This window comes from Chanodichthys erythropterus, chromosome 10 (assembly GCF_024489055.1).
Source record: "Chanodichthys erythropterus isolate Z2021 chromosome 10, ASM2448905v1, whole genome shotgun sequence".
NCBI lineage: Eukaryota > Metazoa > Chordata > Actinopteri > Cypriniformes > Xenocyprididae > Chanodichthys > Chanodichthys erythropterus.
In genome coordinates, this window is record NC_090230.1 from 24,049,863 (window position 1) to 24,067,249 (window position 17,387).

The 17,387-nt window shown below is 40.3% G+C and overlaps 1 protein-coding gene across 1 annotated transcript in view; it reads right to left on the minus strand.

The window, feature by feature from the left end:
* LOC137027993 (CD48 antigen-like) overlaps positions 1 to 17,387 on the minus strand; it is a 55,837-nt gene that overhangs the window by 11,978 nt on the left and 26,472 nt on the right. Inside the window, exon 4 of the mRNA XM_067396666.1 lies at positions 8,365 to 8,376. Within this exon, the coding sequence (XP_067252767.1) occupies positions 8,365 to 8,376 (12 nt within the window). The remainder of the gene's footprint in view (positions 1 to 8,364; positions 8,377 to 17,387) is intronic.

Here is a 17,387-nt window from a genome sequence, read left to right on the forward strand (position 1 = left end):
CACACACACACACACACACACACACACACACACACACACACACACACACACACACACACACACATACAGAGGCACTGCTACAAAAAGAAAGACAGCATAAGAAATAACAAAAGATGCAAACTTGTGATCATTTTAATAACCACCTATTATTGACTTCACAGTGAGTCTTAATGAATGCTATTGTTTTTTTGTTGTTCCTTTCACTTTGAAAGAGTTACCATTTATTGATATCAACATAAATTTAGCTACAAACTCTCTGTTCTCCAGGTGTGTTTGGTGATTCAGTGTCAGTGATGGAGGGAGATTCAGTCACTCTAGACTCTGATCTTACTGAAATAATGGGTGAAGATCTGATTCTGTGGAGGTTTGGAACTAATAACACTTTAATAGTTAAAATCAGTGTACTGGAGGACAGAATCACTGTATATGATGATGGTCCTGATGGGAGATTCAGAGACAGACTGAAACTGGACAATCAAACTGAATCTCTGACCATTATTATGCATTTGGCAGACGCTTTTATCCAAAGCGACTTACATTGCATTATACTATACATTTGTATCTGAGTATGTGCAATCCCTGGGATCGAACCCATGACCTTGGCATTGTTAGTGCAATGCTCTAACCACTGAACTACAGGAAAGCCATCACAAACATCACAACTGAACACAGTGGATGTTATGAACTACAGATGATCAGAAATATGAGCAAGAGTTTCAATCTGTCAATTGTGAATTTAATATTAGTATTTTATATCTGTTTTCTTAGATTATAAACAAAAGTATGTAAAATGCTAAAAATAACATCGATAATAATTCTCGAAATCACCACCAGATGGCGCAAAGGACAGTTTGCACTATTGCTCACACTGTAAAGAAAAAAGGAAGACAAAAGTGAAATGACGAGCGACAGCAACAGAACAAGAAACTTTCATTAAAAATCTATTTCTATAAAACAATTTAAAACATGGCTTTTGTCTTTTTGTTTTGCCAGTCATTTTTTGCCACTGTTTTATAGTTTATAGCCCTGAAGTTGATTAGATTTTTCAAACATGAAATTAAAAAAACAGAAGTCCACATTTTTAAAGACTTGTTTTAACATTTTAAATGTTTATTTTTTGTTTAATTATTTTCATATTGGCATATCAGTGCCAAAAAAAAAAAAAAAAAAAAAAAAAAAAATTAAATCACAATAAACATAATAAAAACTCTTCTCTACACAGTATGATTTATTCTAATCTTTTCAGACTCAACATCTGGACATCACTCAACTCTGTCACACATGTGCAGGTACAGCAGAGCCAATAATAGCATTTAATTTTTACATAAAATTAGAGCTGCTGGTGATTTCCACCGTGTAGCTCACAAATACTGTAAATCCCCCACATTTTTTTTTTTTGGATAGTTTTTATCATATACATTGACAGTAACTGTATTTGTGCAGTTTGGAGTTCCTGAAAGATACTAATGTCGATTAGTTGAAAATAACTATAGCTTAATATAAATATATTTTATCACTTTTTTTCTGTTTTTTTTTTTTTTCAGAAGTCCATGTGCATTGTTGTGGTTTTTACTGAAGCTGTGATCCGATTGGTCTTCTCTGCTCTGGTGGGTGTGGCTACTATCTGTTCTGGTTTATGACATGAAATCCAGACACATATGGAAGATCAGTTGAAGAATCAACAGGTGTGAACATTATGATAGTTTTAATGAGAACTTAATGTGTCACATATACAGTATCTCACAGAAGTGAGTACACCCCTCACATTTTTGTAAATATTTTATTACATCTTTTCATGTGACAACACTGAAGAAATGACACTTTGCTACACTGTAAAGTAGTGAGTGTACAGCTTGTATAACAAAATTTACAAAAATTCAGCGGTGTGAGTACAGTACACGCACATACTGTCACAAAGTGTCACAAAGAAAAAAGCATGCAAACTAAGTAAAAACTACGAAATGGTATGAAATACAGTGGCGTAGCGGACGGGCACACAGGGCATGCACAATAACGGTCAACAGACGATGATCATGTATCGATGATAGCAGAGATATTGTCAAGAGCATCAAATATTGGCAATATTAAGAGGATTTGGTATTTCCAATTAATGTAGGCCTGTTACATTCTTCTAGTCTATTATTATTACTGTTATATTAGGCTACTTTTATTATTAAATTAATATTATAATAAATTTGCTCGGCAAAAATTAATGCATCACAGCATAACTGACGTGCTGTGAGGATAATAAAAGATTAGGCTATTTGCTCATCTTTAAAAATGTTTTAAACAATTTTAGGTCTATTATACAATGAATTATAGGTCTATAATATTTCCTAATACTACTGCAGTCATGAAAATTAAGAGCTATAGTCAAAAAAAAAAAAAAAAAAAATTCAGTCTAAATTTAAGTTTTATGTAATTGAATTACATTCAAATTTTCCATCCATTTGGATAATATAGTTTTTACATAAACTAATAAACTTAATGTGATTCATATTCGTAAGTCATATGTAAATGAATTAGGTACGATATATCTAATAGTATGCAGAAAAATGCCCAGGTTATATAACACTGCTTAGTGTTCACGTGTTTGTGAACTACTGAGTTAAAGTACCATTGAAGCATGTGTCAGAGTTAATGAGACTCTTAATTATCTCTTAACTCTCTCTATTAACTTTAACACTGCTTCAGTGGGTGAAATAAAAATATGGCAGGACTTTTACTTTCTGACCCCTGAACTTTCCACCTCTGGCTAAAACCAGCCTGACCAGTTTAGGCTTATAGTTTTAGCTGGATTTTTTAGCAGGGCCTCTATAGGACTAATTATGAAATCACAGCTAGAAAAAATAAATGGCATTATAATTTTACATACATTTAAGACTACACTAATTTTTCAAAATTATTTTTTGAAATCTCAGCTTTGATCTTTTTTATGAAATGGAATATATTACATTTGGGGTTGAACTGAACACAAAAATACCCATGAGTCAGTAAACAGTCCTGCACAGTTTCTGCCTTGTACTACATTCCTCAGATCACTCTTTTGACCTGTAAACAACCACCCAGAGCACCCTAACCACATCGCAAGGTACAGTAACCTGCTAAAAACACTGTAACACAACCACATATTTGCTATTTGAATTCATTTCTCTACTGTGAGATCTATTCATAACAACATCTTATCTGACAGAAGAGCTGCTATTGTTCCAGTTGTGCATTGTGTGATTTTCCACCGTCTGCTGAGGGAATTTTAATATTGAGTCATCAGTCACAAGACATTACAGCTCAGGTGACACACCTACAAAGACAAAAACACTGTAACAACATGCAGCAAACAAGAAAAATTGCATTCAAGTTGTTTAAAACTACTTTGACAGTATGATATCAGTGTTGCTACTTGTTGTTAGTTATCATCTGCATTAAACCATCAATATCACACCAGAAAACACATTGCATTTATTCTTAAAATGACTCAGACACTGACAAAAAAGTCTGTGCTCTTTATAAAAACAAAGGTGTGATATTTAAAATAGCTCTTCTTAGAAATAACTCTTTAGAGCTGGTAAAAATAACCGCACAGCTTATGTGCAGGATCACACCATGTGTTTTAGGCCTTGTTGCATATGCTTACACTGTTAACACTGTGTGGGCAGGAATGGAAAAACACCCTTGAACCACATGCTACTGACACATCAAGATATATCAGCATGAACTGACCACAAACCTCCAGACATAAGCTCATGCAAAAGATGTTTGTCCATCAAAAAGATCAAGCCCGTGTCTGTACTAATAGTCTGCTTATTATAATTTGTTGATTATGATAAAGCAAGATGTTTGTTGCTTGTCATTTTGTTTAGACTTTTTCTTATAGAAAACAAAATAACTTTGAGGATTTACAATTCAAACATTAAAATGCTCCAATGGGCCACAAGATTTAGATCATTTGTTAGACGTCAATAAATTACAAAGCAAAGTCTTTAGGAGAGAATTTAATTAGTCCATCTCTCAATGTCACACTTCAAACCCCCCAGAACGATCCTTCTGTGTGTCTGCTGGGATTTTCTGGATTTTTTTCTTTCAGAATTTGTGCTTAATTCTGTTGATACAGCAACCAATGACCAAAGGTTTGTAGAACAAGCTGGATCTGGTGTTCAGAAAAAGGTTTGATCATCTACTCAGGGCGACAGGTACATACACCACATCATCCTCTTCCACATGATCTTCCGCTTTTATTTTCTGTATATAAAAAACAACACAAAATATAGTAATAAAACATTTTATAAATAAATCAATTAAAAGAAAATCTTCCTGAAAAATGATTTATATGGAAAATATGAAAGCCTGTTTCTGCCATAGAATTTTTTAAATAAGGTACTTGCAACTTTTTATCTTTCAATTCTGACTTGTTTTGTACAGTATGTTACAATTCTCACTTTTCTTCTCAGATTTGGCTGTTTGTATCTCATAAGTTCTGAGTTTACATCTTTTTTTCTCTCTTTTTCCCCCCACTGTGGAATAACAAAACAAAAAAGGTAACGGTGACATTTTATCTTACAATTGTGACTTTATTTGTCCTCAAAATGCGAGTTTATATCTCGCAATTCTGAGAAGAAATGTCTGAATTTCAAGAAATAAACTCCCAATTATGAGAAAAAAGTCAGAATAGCAGGGAGAATTAATGAACTAGAACAGAAACAGGTGTGGGATTAACTAGAAACTATGGAAACCACTGAGCAGGAACAGAGGCAAAATGGGAACAGGGAAACCAAAACACGCTAAAACTACAACCCTGACAACTGGTAATATAACAGCATGAGTTATTGCCATCACATATCTACTGCATCTGTAGTGGTTTTGGTTCATTGTAACACTGAACATTAACAAAAAGTAAACATTAGAACAAGTAAACAAGTAAAAATTGGGAAGTTTTTAAAGGCTAGATTTATTTTTCTCTCCTAACTTTGCATGATTATGGTTAGTTGTGTGTATGTGAGATTCTGAAGTTCAGTAAAACGTTTAGACAGTGATGTCATCAGCTGACACAGGAAATTTAGCATCAGCGCCTCATGTTGAGCTCTATGGAAATAGAAAGCAATGTCCTTAAAACGGACCTGTTGATCTGTTGCTTTTTTTATTTTCCATGGTACAAAGGGTATAAATCAGTGTTTCTCACTTTGAACAATGATCTTGTGATTTATCTGATATGGTGCTGTTGTGTTTTTGATACTGATAAGCAAGGCTTGACTTTAGCACCCACTGAATGCGGGTGGCATGTAACGCAGTCACTCCTACTAGCCACTTTGATGGGTTGAATATATAATATACTGTATACAGTTGTAGTCTTTTAAAAAAAGGCATCTGAAATAACAAACTATGTGCAATGTAGTGTTGTCAAAAATATCAATCTTTCGATACATATCGATACTGAAATATCTGATGCTTCAAATACTCCCGCAGAATAGATGCACGATAACTGCGGCTCTTTCTCTCTCTCATCTCTCTGACAGTGAGTTGACACACAAACACTCACTCCCTCATTACATCTGCTATGGATGAATATTGTTGGTATTACAGGGCTTGAATTTTGGCGTGGAATTGCATTTATTACACATAATTTTACTCATTCATGCAGTTCACACCCAAAGTGTGTCACATAAAGCCACCTCTCGGTACTAAATAGAGTTCTTTTTCTCTGCTTATTGTGCTTAAATAATGTCACAAAATAATGTCAAAATGGTGGTCTTGGCAAGAATTTACTTGAGTATGAATGTAAACAGTTGAAAACAAAAACACATGTGTAACAGTATAATGGATCCATGCGTCAGGTCTTAAAGTGGCAGCACCCTAATATACCTGCTAAATAAATGCACAGTGGCTGGTAACTTTGGAAAACCAATAGCCAGTGACTGCTCAGCAAAAATGTTAATGTCAAGCCCTGTTGACAAGTGCACACATCTAAATCTGACCCATCACTGAAATGATATAAAGACAAAATAGATTAGTACAGAGCCCAGCACGACATGCACAATTTGCACAATCGCATAATTTATAAATCGACTGAACGAAATAGTAAATCGTGTACACGGTTTAGCCTACTATTTTCCTGCATGTCATGTCTGGGGCTCCATAGATTAGGAAATGATCTTACCAATTGATGTGCTTTTCTTTTGTAGAATGTTGGCTCAGCGTAAGTGATCTCTTCTGCACAACAGTAATAATAGATTCATTAGAACAACAAAACTTTCTTTGTTAGATCTGTTACTTTACAAGATATGTGTTATTAAGCCAGTCAAGTTGATTTATTATTTAATTATTGAATTATTGAAATTCACTTATGTTTTCATGTAGAATGAAAAATGTGTGATTGAGACATTCAGTGATATTATACAGACATGGACATGTAAGACTATATTAATTTGGTTTGTTCCACAAAAAGGAACTAGAGGGCAAAAAAAAAAAAAAAAAAAAAGAGAGAGAGAGAGAGAGAGAATAACTAATACAATTGTAATTAGAGCTTGATTATAATATTATTTTTTGTAATCCTTGTTTAAAATCATAGGATATACTTGCCTACTTTGTCAATTTTTCTACATTTCTTGCAGATGCAGAAGATCCCTATGACTGCAACAATTAACAGAGATCCAGCAGAGATCAACACTATCAGAGAGACTGGAGGATGAGAAGGAGAGTGTGTGTCCAGTTCTGTAATGATAAAGAAAGAAGTGAATGCATCAGTCTGATCTACAACAGAAGACAGAGATCAGCTCAGTAAATAATCACATATATCAGCTCTGCCGTACCTGCACATGTGTGACAGAGGTGAGTGATGTCCAGATGTTGAGTCTGGTTGCTGATGGGATTGTTCAGCACACAGCTGTAGGTGTTTTTATCCTGATATTCCACCTCCAGAGGTAGAGAGAGACTGATGCTGAGATCAGACACACTGATGCTGGACAATAAACTGTTTCCTTTGTACCAGGAGAGAGTCACATGACTCACATTCACAGCTGAACACACCAATGAACAATTTGATGATGATGATGATGATGATGATGATGATGAACTATCTCTAGTAATATTAGGAGTGGGCAGACGAGCTGGAAAACATGAGAGAATAAACAGAAATATGGATAATTCTAATCAACAATCTTGTTTTCATTTCAATGTGTTGAGTCAGTGTTTATACAGTCTGTCACCTTGAACTATAAAATGAGTAAACTTTAAAGTATGTAAAAAATAATATAGGAATATGTGAACATTTGGACAAATGATCTCTACTCACCATAGACAGAAACACTGAATGTTTTTGTTGTCAGTTTCGCTCCATTTAACTCTAGTCGATAAACTCCAGCATGTTCAGTTGTGATGTTTGTGATGATCAGAGATCCAGTTTGATTGTCCAGTTTCAGTCTGTCTCTGAATCTCCCATCAGTACCGTTATATGTGGAGAAGATTCCAGCCTCTCTATTGGTTTGAGCTATCAGAGAGTTTTCAGCTCCATATTTCCACAGTATATCTTCATCTTCATGTATTTCAGTAAGATCAGAGTTTAGAGTAACAGAATCTCCCTCCATCACTGACACTGAATCACCAAACACACCTGGAGATTTAAATTGTAGAACAGCAGAGACATAAGAAAATTAAAGATGATATATGAACAAACAGATATGTGTGAACCAATAATTTAATCTTTATGGCTGAAGAGGATTTCCATATATATATATATATTAGAAATCTCCATTACTTTTCTGTGATGTTTAAAATAAAATGTTAATACCCAGCCAGCAGAGCACTAATTAATAATTAATCACTTAATTATCTCATTACCTCCGACACTGATTAAGTGTTACATTAAACAGCCTGTAGTGTGCACACTAAGCAGTGTTCATTTCATCTGGGCAAATCCATGTGGGGCCTACATGGAAACTGGGTGCAAAACTGGCTGGGTCCCAGTTAGATAGCCCAGGTCAAACCCATTTGGGCCCCACATGGCTCTGCTGGCTGGGTAGTATTAAAATTTTGATACATTTCCATGACTTATAGGCACAACTTAAAAACTCCTTTACCCAAACAGAGATCACAAACATAAACCTGAATCCAAGATCTCACAATAATGTATCACAAAAATAGTCTAATTTGAACAGTAGCAGTCGCTTATTGCTCTTAAACTGAAAAAATGAAGCCTTAAAATGCTTTTATATCTTACCAATCAGACGGCAGCAGCACAAACAGAACAAAACAAACAATTGAAACATTTTCTTTGTCTGTGTCTGAACTAGTACCAAAAACACTCCGACGTGTGAATCTGAATCCTCCCCCGACAGAGTTCGACCCTCTTATAGTTCACGCACACACACACACACACTGAACACGCTGTGTATACTGTAGTTATATGATATATAAAGTATAATCTATATGGTTATAAAATATATACACGTTCTTCTGGCACTTATTAAGACTAACTGTTTTAAGACTTTAACTTCATGAAAGAAAACATACATTCCTAATTCTTTATCATTTAATATTGATAGTTTTTGAAATTGCCTGGCTGTGTTAAACATGCAAGTAGAATAATATTGAGTGAATCTCCCTGAATTTGATGACATCAGAACTGACTGGTTTTACAATAGTTATAATAATTAGATTGTTCAATCAATTGTTGTGTTTGTCAAAACAAAATGTTGAAAGCGTCCATCATCTCACATTATCAGTTTTACATCTGACACAAGCAGCTTTATCAGTCAAACTGAAACCTGCTGTGGTTTGATTTCTTCAGAAATGCAATTTGATGTTTTAAGAGAACAAACAGCTTGTGCATGTAGTTTGTAGGTGAGGAGCTTCTTCCTGTCCTGCTATTAACCGCGAAGTCTGACATCCTATCTACACAGAAATTATTGAAATTAGAGTCAGTTTATAACTGATTAGAGAACAGAACAGACAGCTCCGTATGGATTTTGAATTGGGATTTTGAATTGGGTGACTCTGCACAGCAAAATCCCTACAAAATGTACAAATGTGTCCACATTACAGGGTGTTAAAAATAACACTGAAGCAGTGTTAAAGTTAATGAGATAATTAAGTGATGATTGAGTGATGATTGATCGTTAGTGGTGACACCTGATGTTAATAATCAGAATCAATGAAGGAAAGCGAAAAAAAGATGTTAATAGATCAAATAGGCCAGTTGATGGAAGGTTTACGAATACATCCCATGCTCCCTTGTAAAAGTATTTTTTTGTATTTTTAAAATACAAAAATACAGTAGTTTATTTTGATTCACAGAGTGGCTGCTGTCTCTTAAAGTGAAGGTATTTGGTATTTTATTTTAAAATATATTTTGATGCATCTTTGCCCAACCCTGATCAGGAGATGTTTATTCTACAGCAGAATATACTGCTTTTCAGGATTTCTTAAAAGTTGTTCTGATTTTAAAATAATAATAATAATAATAATAATAATAAATAAAAATACTAAGACAATTCAGATCATAATTTATTCATGCAGCAATGCATGATGGGAGCCTTGGATGAATTTTGATTGGTGGCACCCAGAATGCACTGCAACATGCTTCATGATGGTCACCACTGTTGAGATTCACAGAATGATTCTTGATGTCTGTGTGTTTAAACTGATAAGAGTTGTTTTCAACGTTTTTATTTTTTATTATTAATACAATAAAGCACTGTATTTATACAGCAGTGCTACTGTGGTTATAGTATTGTTATTACAGTAAAATGCTGTAATTTATTATTATTTACTGCAACTCAGTTGCCAGGAATTTCCTGTAATTTCACAGGACCAAATTACAATTTATTATTGTAATCCAATATACTGTATATATCCTGTTATTTGTAAATGTTACAGTAAAATACTGTAATTTTCCATCTTCTGCAATTAAAAGCTAATTATTTAATAAATATAAAAATGTTATATAAAAGAAATACATAAATATCATAGAAAAGACATACCTGTGGGAACATTTTAGCGAGTCACCAAAATACGTATCAATGCATACATATCACTGCAGTTTCCAACAGACATGAACACTAGAGGCAGTAAAAAGGCAAGAGCTTTTAATCGTTTTCATATGGATTACGGGGTCAGATTATGGATTAATAAAGACTTTTTTTCACGTCTCCTTGCACAATATTGTCACAGACACGTCAGGTTCCACCTCACTCCAGTACCCACGCACCCAATCACCAGCGTACTAATCACCGCCACCTGAAGCTCATCACCTCAGTCATCAGCACCAGCACTTAAACCCCACACTCACACACACTCACTGTCCGGTCTCGTTTGTGTTACACCAGTTGTATACTTACCTCAAGGACTCCCTAAGCGATACTTACCAAGCTTCATCATCTCCTTCGTCTCCATTGTCTCCAGTTCTCCTCGTGTTCCTACCTGCCAGTGTGTGTGAGTGTTCCCATCTGCCTTCTCCAGCGTCTCCCTCTCTCTTCATCTGCAACAAAAACAAGGACAGTATTATCTCTCATTCCACCTCAAAGATCTTCCACCACACCATTCACTACCCGTTTTGCTCTGCTGTTTGCTCAATAAACATCATAACTGCTTTTATTCCTGCCTCCGGTGTCTCTGTTATAACAGAAGACCGGACCATAACAGCTAAGCATCAGCATGAGCCACCAGGACCCATTTCAAGAGCTCGTGGACGTATTACGTCGAGCACTCACCTCCCAACCACCGTCACCAGCACCCACCGCCGCTGCCGCTGCCGCTTCCGCATCCACCGCCACCGCCACGGCTGCTTCTCCTGTGTTCACCGCCAGTCCCATGGCCAAACCGGCGCCCTACTCTGGATCGGCGGAGGAATGCAGCGGATTCCTTCTGCAGTGTGAGTTGGTCCTGGAGATGCAACCGCACCTCTACCCCACCGACACGGCTAAAATAGCGTTTATAATATCACAACTGCAAGGTAAGGCCCTTCTATGGGCGGATTCTCTCTGGACTCAAAGAAGCTCTGTCGTTAAATCATACCCTGCATTCGTCTCTCACTTCAGAGAAGTCTTCGGAAAACCCCTGACCGACTCGTCTACTGGTGAGAAATTGTACAACCTTAAACAAGGAAACAAAACTGTTAATGATTATGCCTTGCAGTTTCGAACGCTAGCCGCAACCAGTGGTTGGAACGAACAAGCCCTCATCACCACCTTTCGACAAGGACTGGAGCCCAACGTGCGGTTGCATCTCGCTGCATACGAGGACTCCCTAGGACTCGAACGCTTCATTCAACTCGCCATCCGCGTGGGTTCTCGTATGCAGTCGTGTCTCTTAGAGCACCAGGGCTAGCCACTAACCACCACTCTCCTCCGTCGGTCCGAACCCGTCAGCTCCCCAGAACCAGCAAGTGAACCCATGCAAGTGGATAACTCCCGTTTATCTTCTACAGAAAGACAGAGACGGCTGACCCTGAATCTATGTCTATATTGTGGATCCCCTGGGCATGTACCCTCCACATGCCCAATTCGTCCTCCTCGACCCGTGGTGAGTGCTATCATTCCCTCAATCCAAAAAATGAAACCACTCACTACTGTAGTAAACCTTACTGCTGCTAATGCTTCCGTTCCAGTGGTGGCGCTCCTCGATTCAGGGTCAGCAGGAAACTTAATCTCCGGCGCCCTCTGTCGACACCTCGGGCTCAAGACCTCGCCTTCTCCGACTATTTACAAGGTCCACTCCATCACGGGCAAACCCCTGAGCCGAAGAATGATCCGACGGGTGACTGGACCTCTTCAGCTGCAAGTGGGTATCTTCCACATAGAGAACATCCATCTGCTGGTTCTGGAGGAATCCACCGCTGACGTGGTTCTAGGGCGCCCATGGTTGGAACAACACAACCCCACCATCTCCTGGCGCACGGGCGAAGTCCTGAAGTGGGGCGACCACTGCTTCTACAGCTGCTTCCCAGACCTTCCTGTTCCAAGATCTCCTCTCTCCAAAGACATCTCCATGAACGCTACCTCCATCGAAAGTCCTGTGGAACAACGCTCTGTCGACATTCCACCCGATTATGCCTACTTCAGTGACGTCTTCTGCCCGCAACGCGCCTCCAAGCTTCCTCCACATCGGCCATGGGACTGCGCCATCGATCTGTTACCGGGTGAACCAGTGCCTAGGGGACGCATATACCCCCTGTCAGTACCGGAGGAGAAGGCCATGGAGGAATATATCAAAGAGGCCCTTAACCAAGGATACATCCGCCCGTCTACTTCCCCTGCTGCTTCAAGCTTCTTCTTCGTGGCCAAGAAGGACGGAGGCTTGCGGCCCTGCATCGATTATCGCTCCTTGAACAAGATAACAGTCAAATTCAGGTACCCACTTCCCCTCGTCCCAGCGGCCCTGGAACACCTCCGTGGTGCCACTGTGTTCACGAAGCTGGACCTCCGCAGCGCGTATAACCTCATCCGGATACGCGAGGGGGACGAGTGGAAGACCGCCTTCGTCACGCCAACCGGCCACTACGAGTACCTCGTTATGCCGTATGGCCTGGTCAACGCCCCCTCCGTATTCCAGGATTTCATCCATGAGGTGCTCCGGGAGTTCCTCCACAAGTCCGTCCTAGTGTATATTGATGACATCCTTATTTACTCCCGGAGCTTGGCCGAACATCGCCACCACGTTGCGGAGGTCCTCCAACGCTTACGGCAGTTCCATCTATTCCTGAAAACAGAGAAGTGCTCATTCCATCAGCCCTCTGTCCACTTCCTGGGGTACGTGATAGATCACAGTGGCATCCGGATGGACGAGGGGAAGGTTCCGTCATCCAGAACTGGCCAACCCCAAGTACCATAAAAGAACTCCAACGCTTCCTTGGTTTCTCCAACTTTTACCGTCGTTTCAACAAGAACTATAGCACCATCGTCAGTCCACTCACCAACCTACTCCGTCATCAGCCCAAGTCTCTGTCCTGGTCCCAACCTGCCAACGAAGCTTTTGAACACCTCAAGAAAGCCTTCACCACCGCTCCCCTCCTCGTCCACCCCAATCCAGACCTGCCATTCGTCGTTGAGGTGGACGCATCCACCACCGGAGTGGGAGCGGTCCTATCACAGCAGCAGGGGAATCCAAGTAGGCTCCATCCATGTGCCTTCTTCTCCCGCAAGCTCAACCCGGCGGAGGTTAATTACGACATCGGGGACCGGGAACTCCTGGCTGTCAAGCTCGCCCTTGAGGAGTGGAGGCATTGGTTGGAGGGAGCCAACCATCCGTTCCAGGTACTCACTGACCACAAAAACCTAGAGTACCTAAAGGCTGCCAAACGACTCAACCCTCGCCAAGCCAGATGGGCGATGTTCTTTTCAAGATTCAACTTTACCATTTCTTACCGTCCAGGCTCCAAAAATCTCAAAGCTGATGCTCTCTCACGTCTCCATGCACCCGAGGAAAAGAATGAAAACCCCGACACCATCCTGCCCGAATCCATCTTTATGAGCCCCATCGAGTGGTCAGAAGAGACACTCCCCTCCTCCAATGCCTCCTCACGAACTCCGCCGGGTTGCCCCCAGGGCTTGTGTTACATCACCCGGACACGACGCACTCCACTCCTGCACTCCGTTCACTCTTCACTTGGCACTGGTCACCCGGGGGTCAATGAGACCCTCTCGCTGCTCAAACAGCGCTTCTGGTGGCCAAACATGGCCAACGACGTCAGAAGGTACGTGCAGGGCTGCAGGGAGTGCGCCATCTCCAAGAGCCCACGCCATCTTCCCACCGGCAAGCTCCATCCTCTGCCCGTTCCTGAGAGGCCCTGGTCACACCTGGGGGTCAACTTCGTCACCGACCTCCCAGAGTCTGATGGTAACACATGCATTCTAGTCGTCGTAGACCGTTTCTCCAAAGCCTGCCGACTCATTCCCCTGGAGGGTCTACCTACAGCCATGACCACAGCCGAATTAATGTTCAACCATGTCTTCCGTCATTATGGAATCCCCGAGGACATTGTCTCTGATAGAGGACCTCAATTTATCTCCCGAGTCTGGAAGGCTTTCTTCTCGCTCCTGGGTGTGACCGTCAGCCTATCGTCTGGATACCATCCTCAGTCGAACGGGCAGACGGAACGGAAGATCCAGGAGATCGGCCGCTTCCTGCGTACCTTCTGTCACGGCCACCAGAACTCCTGGAACCAGTACCTGGAGGGAGTTCTTGGCGTACTCGGCCCAACCCGTCAAGCCACTACTGGATTAACACCTTTCCAATGCGTACTCGGTTTCCAACCCCCACTGTTCCCCTGGAACGGGGAACCCTCCAACGTTCAAGCCGTCGACTACTGGTTTCGGGAGAGCGAGAGGGTATGGGACTCAGCTCACCACCAGCTGCAGAGAGCCCTGCGCAGGCGCAAGATGACAGCCGACCTTCGGCGCTCCCACGCTCCAACCTACCAACCGGGGCAGAAGGTCTGGCTGTCCACCAGGGACATCAGGATGCGCCTGCCCTGCAAGAAGCTGAGTCCCCGCTTCATTGGCCCATTCACCATCCTGCGACAGATCAACCCCGTCACCTACCGGTTACAACTTCCTGCACAGTACAAAAGAATTCATCCCACCTTCCACATGTCACTATTAAAACCTCACCACCCTTCTGTTCTTCCCTCCACAGAACCTGACATGGCAGCCATCGAGCCCCCCCTTCCACTCATCCTGGACGATGGAACTGCTTACGTGGTACGAGAGATCCTGGACTCCCGGCGCCGTGGTGGTCTCTTGGAATACCTGGTGGACTGGGAAGGCTACGGCCCCGAAGAACGCTCATGGGTCCCCAAGAATGATATCCTTGATCCTGCTCTGTTACAGACTTTCCACACCAACCACCCAGACAGGCCTGCCCCACGACCTCGAGGACGACCACCACGACGTCGGGGTCCTCGGCCCTCAGGAGCGGGCCGTGGGGGGGGGGTACTGTCACAGACACGTCAGGTTCCACCTCACTCCAGTACCCACGCACCCAATCACCAGCGTACTAATCACCGCCACCTGAAGCTCATCACCTCAGTCATCAGCACCAGCACTTAAACCCCACACTCACACACACTCACTGTCCGGTCTCGTTTGTGTTACACCAGTTGTATACTTACCTCAAGGACTCCCTAAGCGATACTTACCAAGCTTCATCATCTCCTTCGTCTCCATTGTCTCCAGTTCTCCTCGTGTTCCTACCTGCCAGTGTGTGTGAGTGTTCCCATCTGCCTTCTCCAGCGTCTCCCTCTCTCTTCATCTGCAACAAAAACAAGGACAGTATTATCTCTCATTCCACCTCAAAGATCTTCCACCACACCATTCACTACCCGTTTTGCTCTGCTGTTTGCTCAATAAACATCATAACTGCTTTTATTCCTGCCTCCGGTGTCTCTGTTATAACAAATATTATGTTATGACTTTTTTTCTTCTTTTTTTTTACCAGAGTGCAGGATTTGTAAACGAATATATTTTAGACTTTGCATGCTTAACCAGCTCAATATGTTTCGCTGATACAGAGTTGTACACTGTAAAAAAAATCCCTGTAAAATTTACGGTAAAAAAACGGCAGCTGTGGTTGCCAGAACTTTACCGTAAAATGAGAAAAACTAAGAAGAAACAGAGTTATTTCAATGAAAATATATCAAATGTGAAGTGTCACGCAGGGAATTGTGGGAATGTCAATTTACGGTTTTTCACTGTAAATTTTACAATGAATTGTTATTTTTCACTTCCAAAAACTGTGAATTTAACGGTATTTTACCGTAAAATTTCATTAAATGTACCGTTAGATCTATTACAGTTATTCACCGTATATAGTACAGAAACTTTCTGTAAACCAATTGACGGTTTTTCACCGCAGCATTTTTACAGTCTTTTACTGTTAAAATCACGGTCATTTTTTACAGTGTACCTAAGACGAGGAAGCCCTGGGTACGAATCCTGTGAAAGGCGAATCACGGTAAAAGAGCTCAAAGAAGAGAGATCTAAACAAGCTAAAACGGCACGATTACAGATGCTTTTAATGTCACATTTGCTTTTGTTAACACTATCGGGTAGGTTTAGGTGTAGTGTTGGTGGTATGTTATTTTAAAACGCAATGGAGTGCAAATGTCAAATCAAAACTGTGGTGGTATAAAAACCAACGTCATAAAAATGTACCATATTCACGTTTATCTGTTTCGGCAAAAAAATAAAAAAAAAAACACGCTTTTAGCACCACTCAGTGGACATTTCACATTGAAACTGCAGTGATATGTATGTATTGGTACTTATTTTGCGGCTCGCAAATCGGTGCTCGTTCACGATGGTGACAATCATGCAGTGTGAATTATCAAAGATGAGATCTTAGAGAATCGATGATGTGTCGCCGACACCCGTGAGATATTTGGCATGTTAAATATCTGGACCAGTCTGTGATTTAAAATCCTGCTCTGTGAAATATGTTCTGACTGAAAATGACATCGGCAATGACCTACAGCCAGTGAGAGACCAAGATACAGGAAGGAAGCTCAAAGCAGGAAGCAGGAAGTTCGGGGGGAAGTTCAATAATTTTTTCCTCCATAATCTTTTTTTCTTTTTCTTCTTTTTGCTTCAAATTAGCACACAGACAATTTGGATCGCAAACATCTTGCAGGCTAACATTTTTAATAACAATTCGGGTCTTCAACTCCAGTGTCAGGCATGACATGACCATGCGTTATTTCCTTATCACTTCTCGAGTCAGTTGTTGTTCTTGTGTTTCTCTTTCCCTCAGTGGTTCTGCTTGTTAACAGCAGGTGTTCAACACACTGAAATGTCATAAAAGTGTTGGGTAGTTTGTATCACTGGATATTACTGTCAATCAATATATTTCAACCAAAACAGTCACCAAATATTAAATGTTTTTACTGCTAAAACAACAGCATTGCATTGGAACAGCTCACTCATTCTGAAAGTGATGAGTGCTGTTAGACCGCTGAGGCAGACCAGCCTAAAAACTTACCTTTTAAAACTTTTTGTCATCCTAACAACAAACAGAGTGGTCCATAATGGAGTACACTGTAAAAAATTACCGTGATTTTAACAGTAAAAGACTGTAAAAATGCTGCTGTGAAAAACTGTTAATTGGTTTACAGAAAGTTTCCGTACTATATACGGTGAATAACTGTAATAGATCTAATGGTATATTTAATGTAATTTTACGGTAAAATACAGTTAAATTCACAGTTTTTGAAAGTGAAAAATAACAATTCATTGTAAAATTTACAGTGAAAAACCATAAATTGACATTCCCACAATTCCCTGCGTGACACTTCACATTTGATATATTTTTGTTGAAATAACTCTGTTTCTTCTTGGTTTTTCTAATTTTTTTCTAATCAGTTATGTACATTAGGGTTTTATGTTACATCTAATGTTGTTAAATTA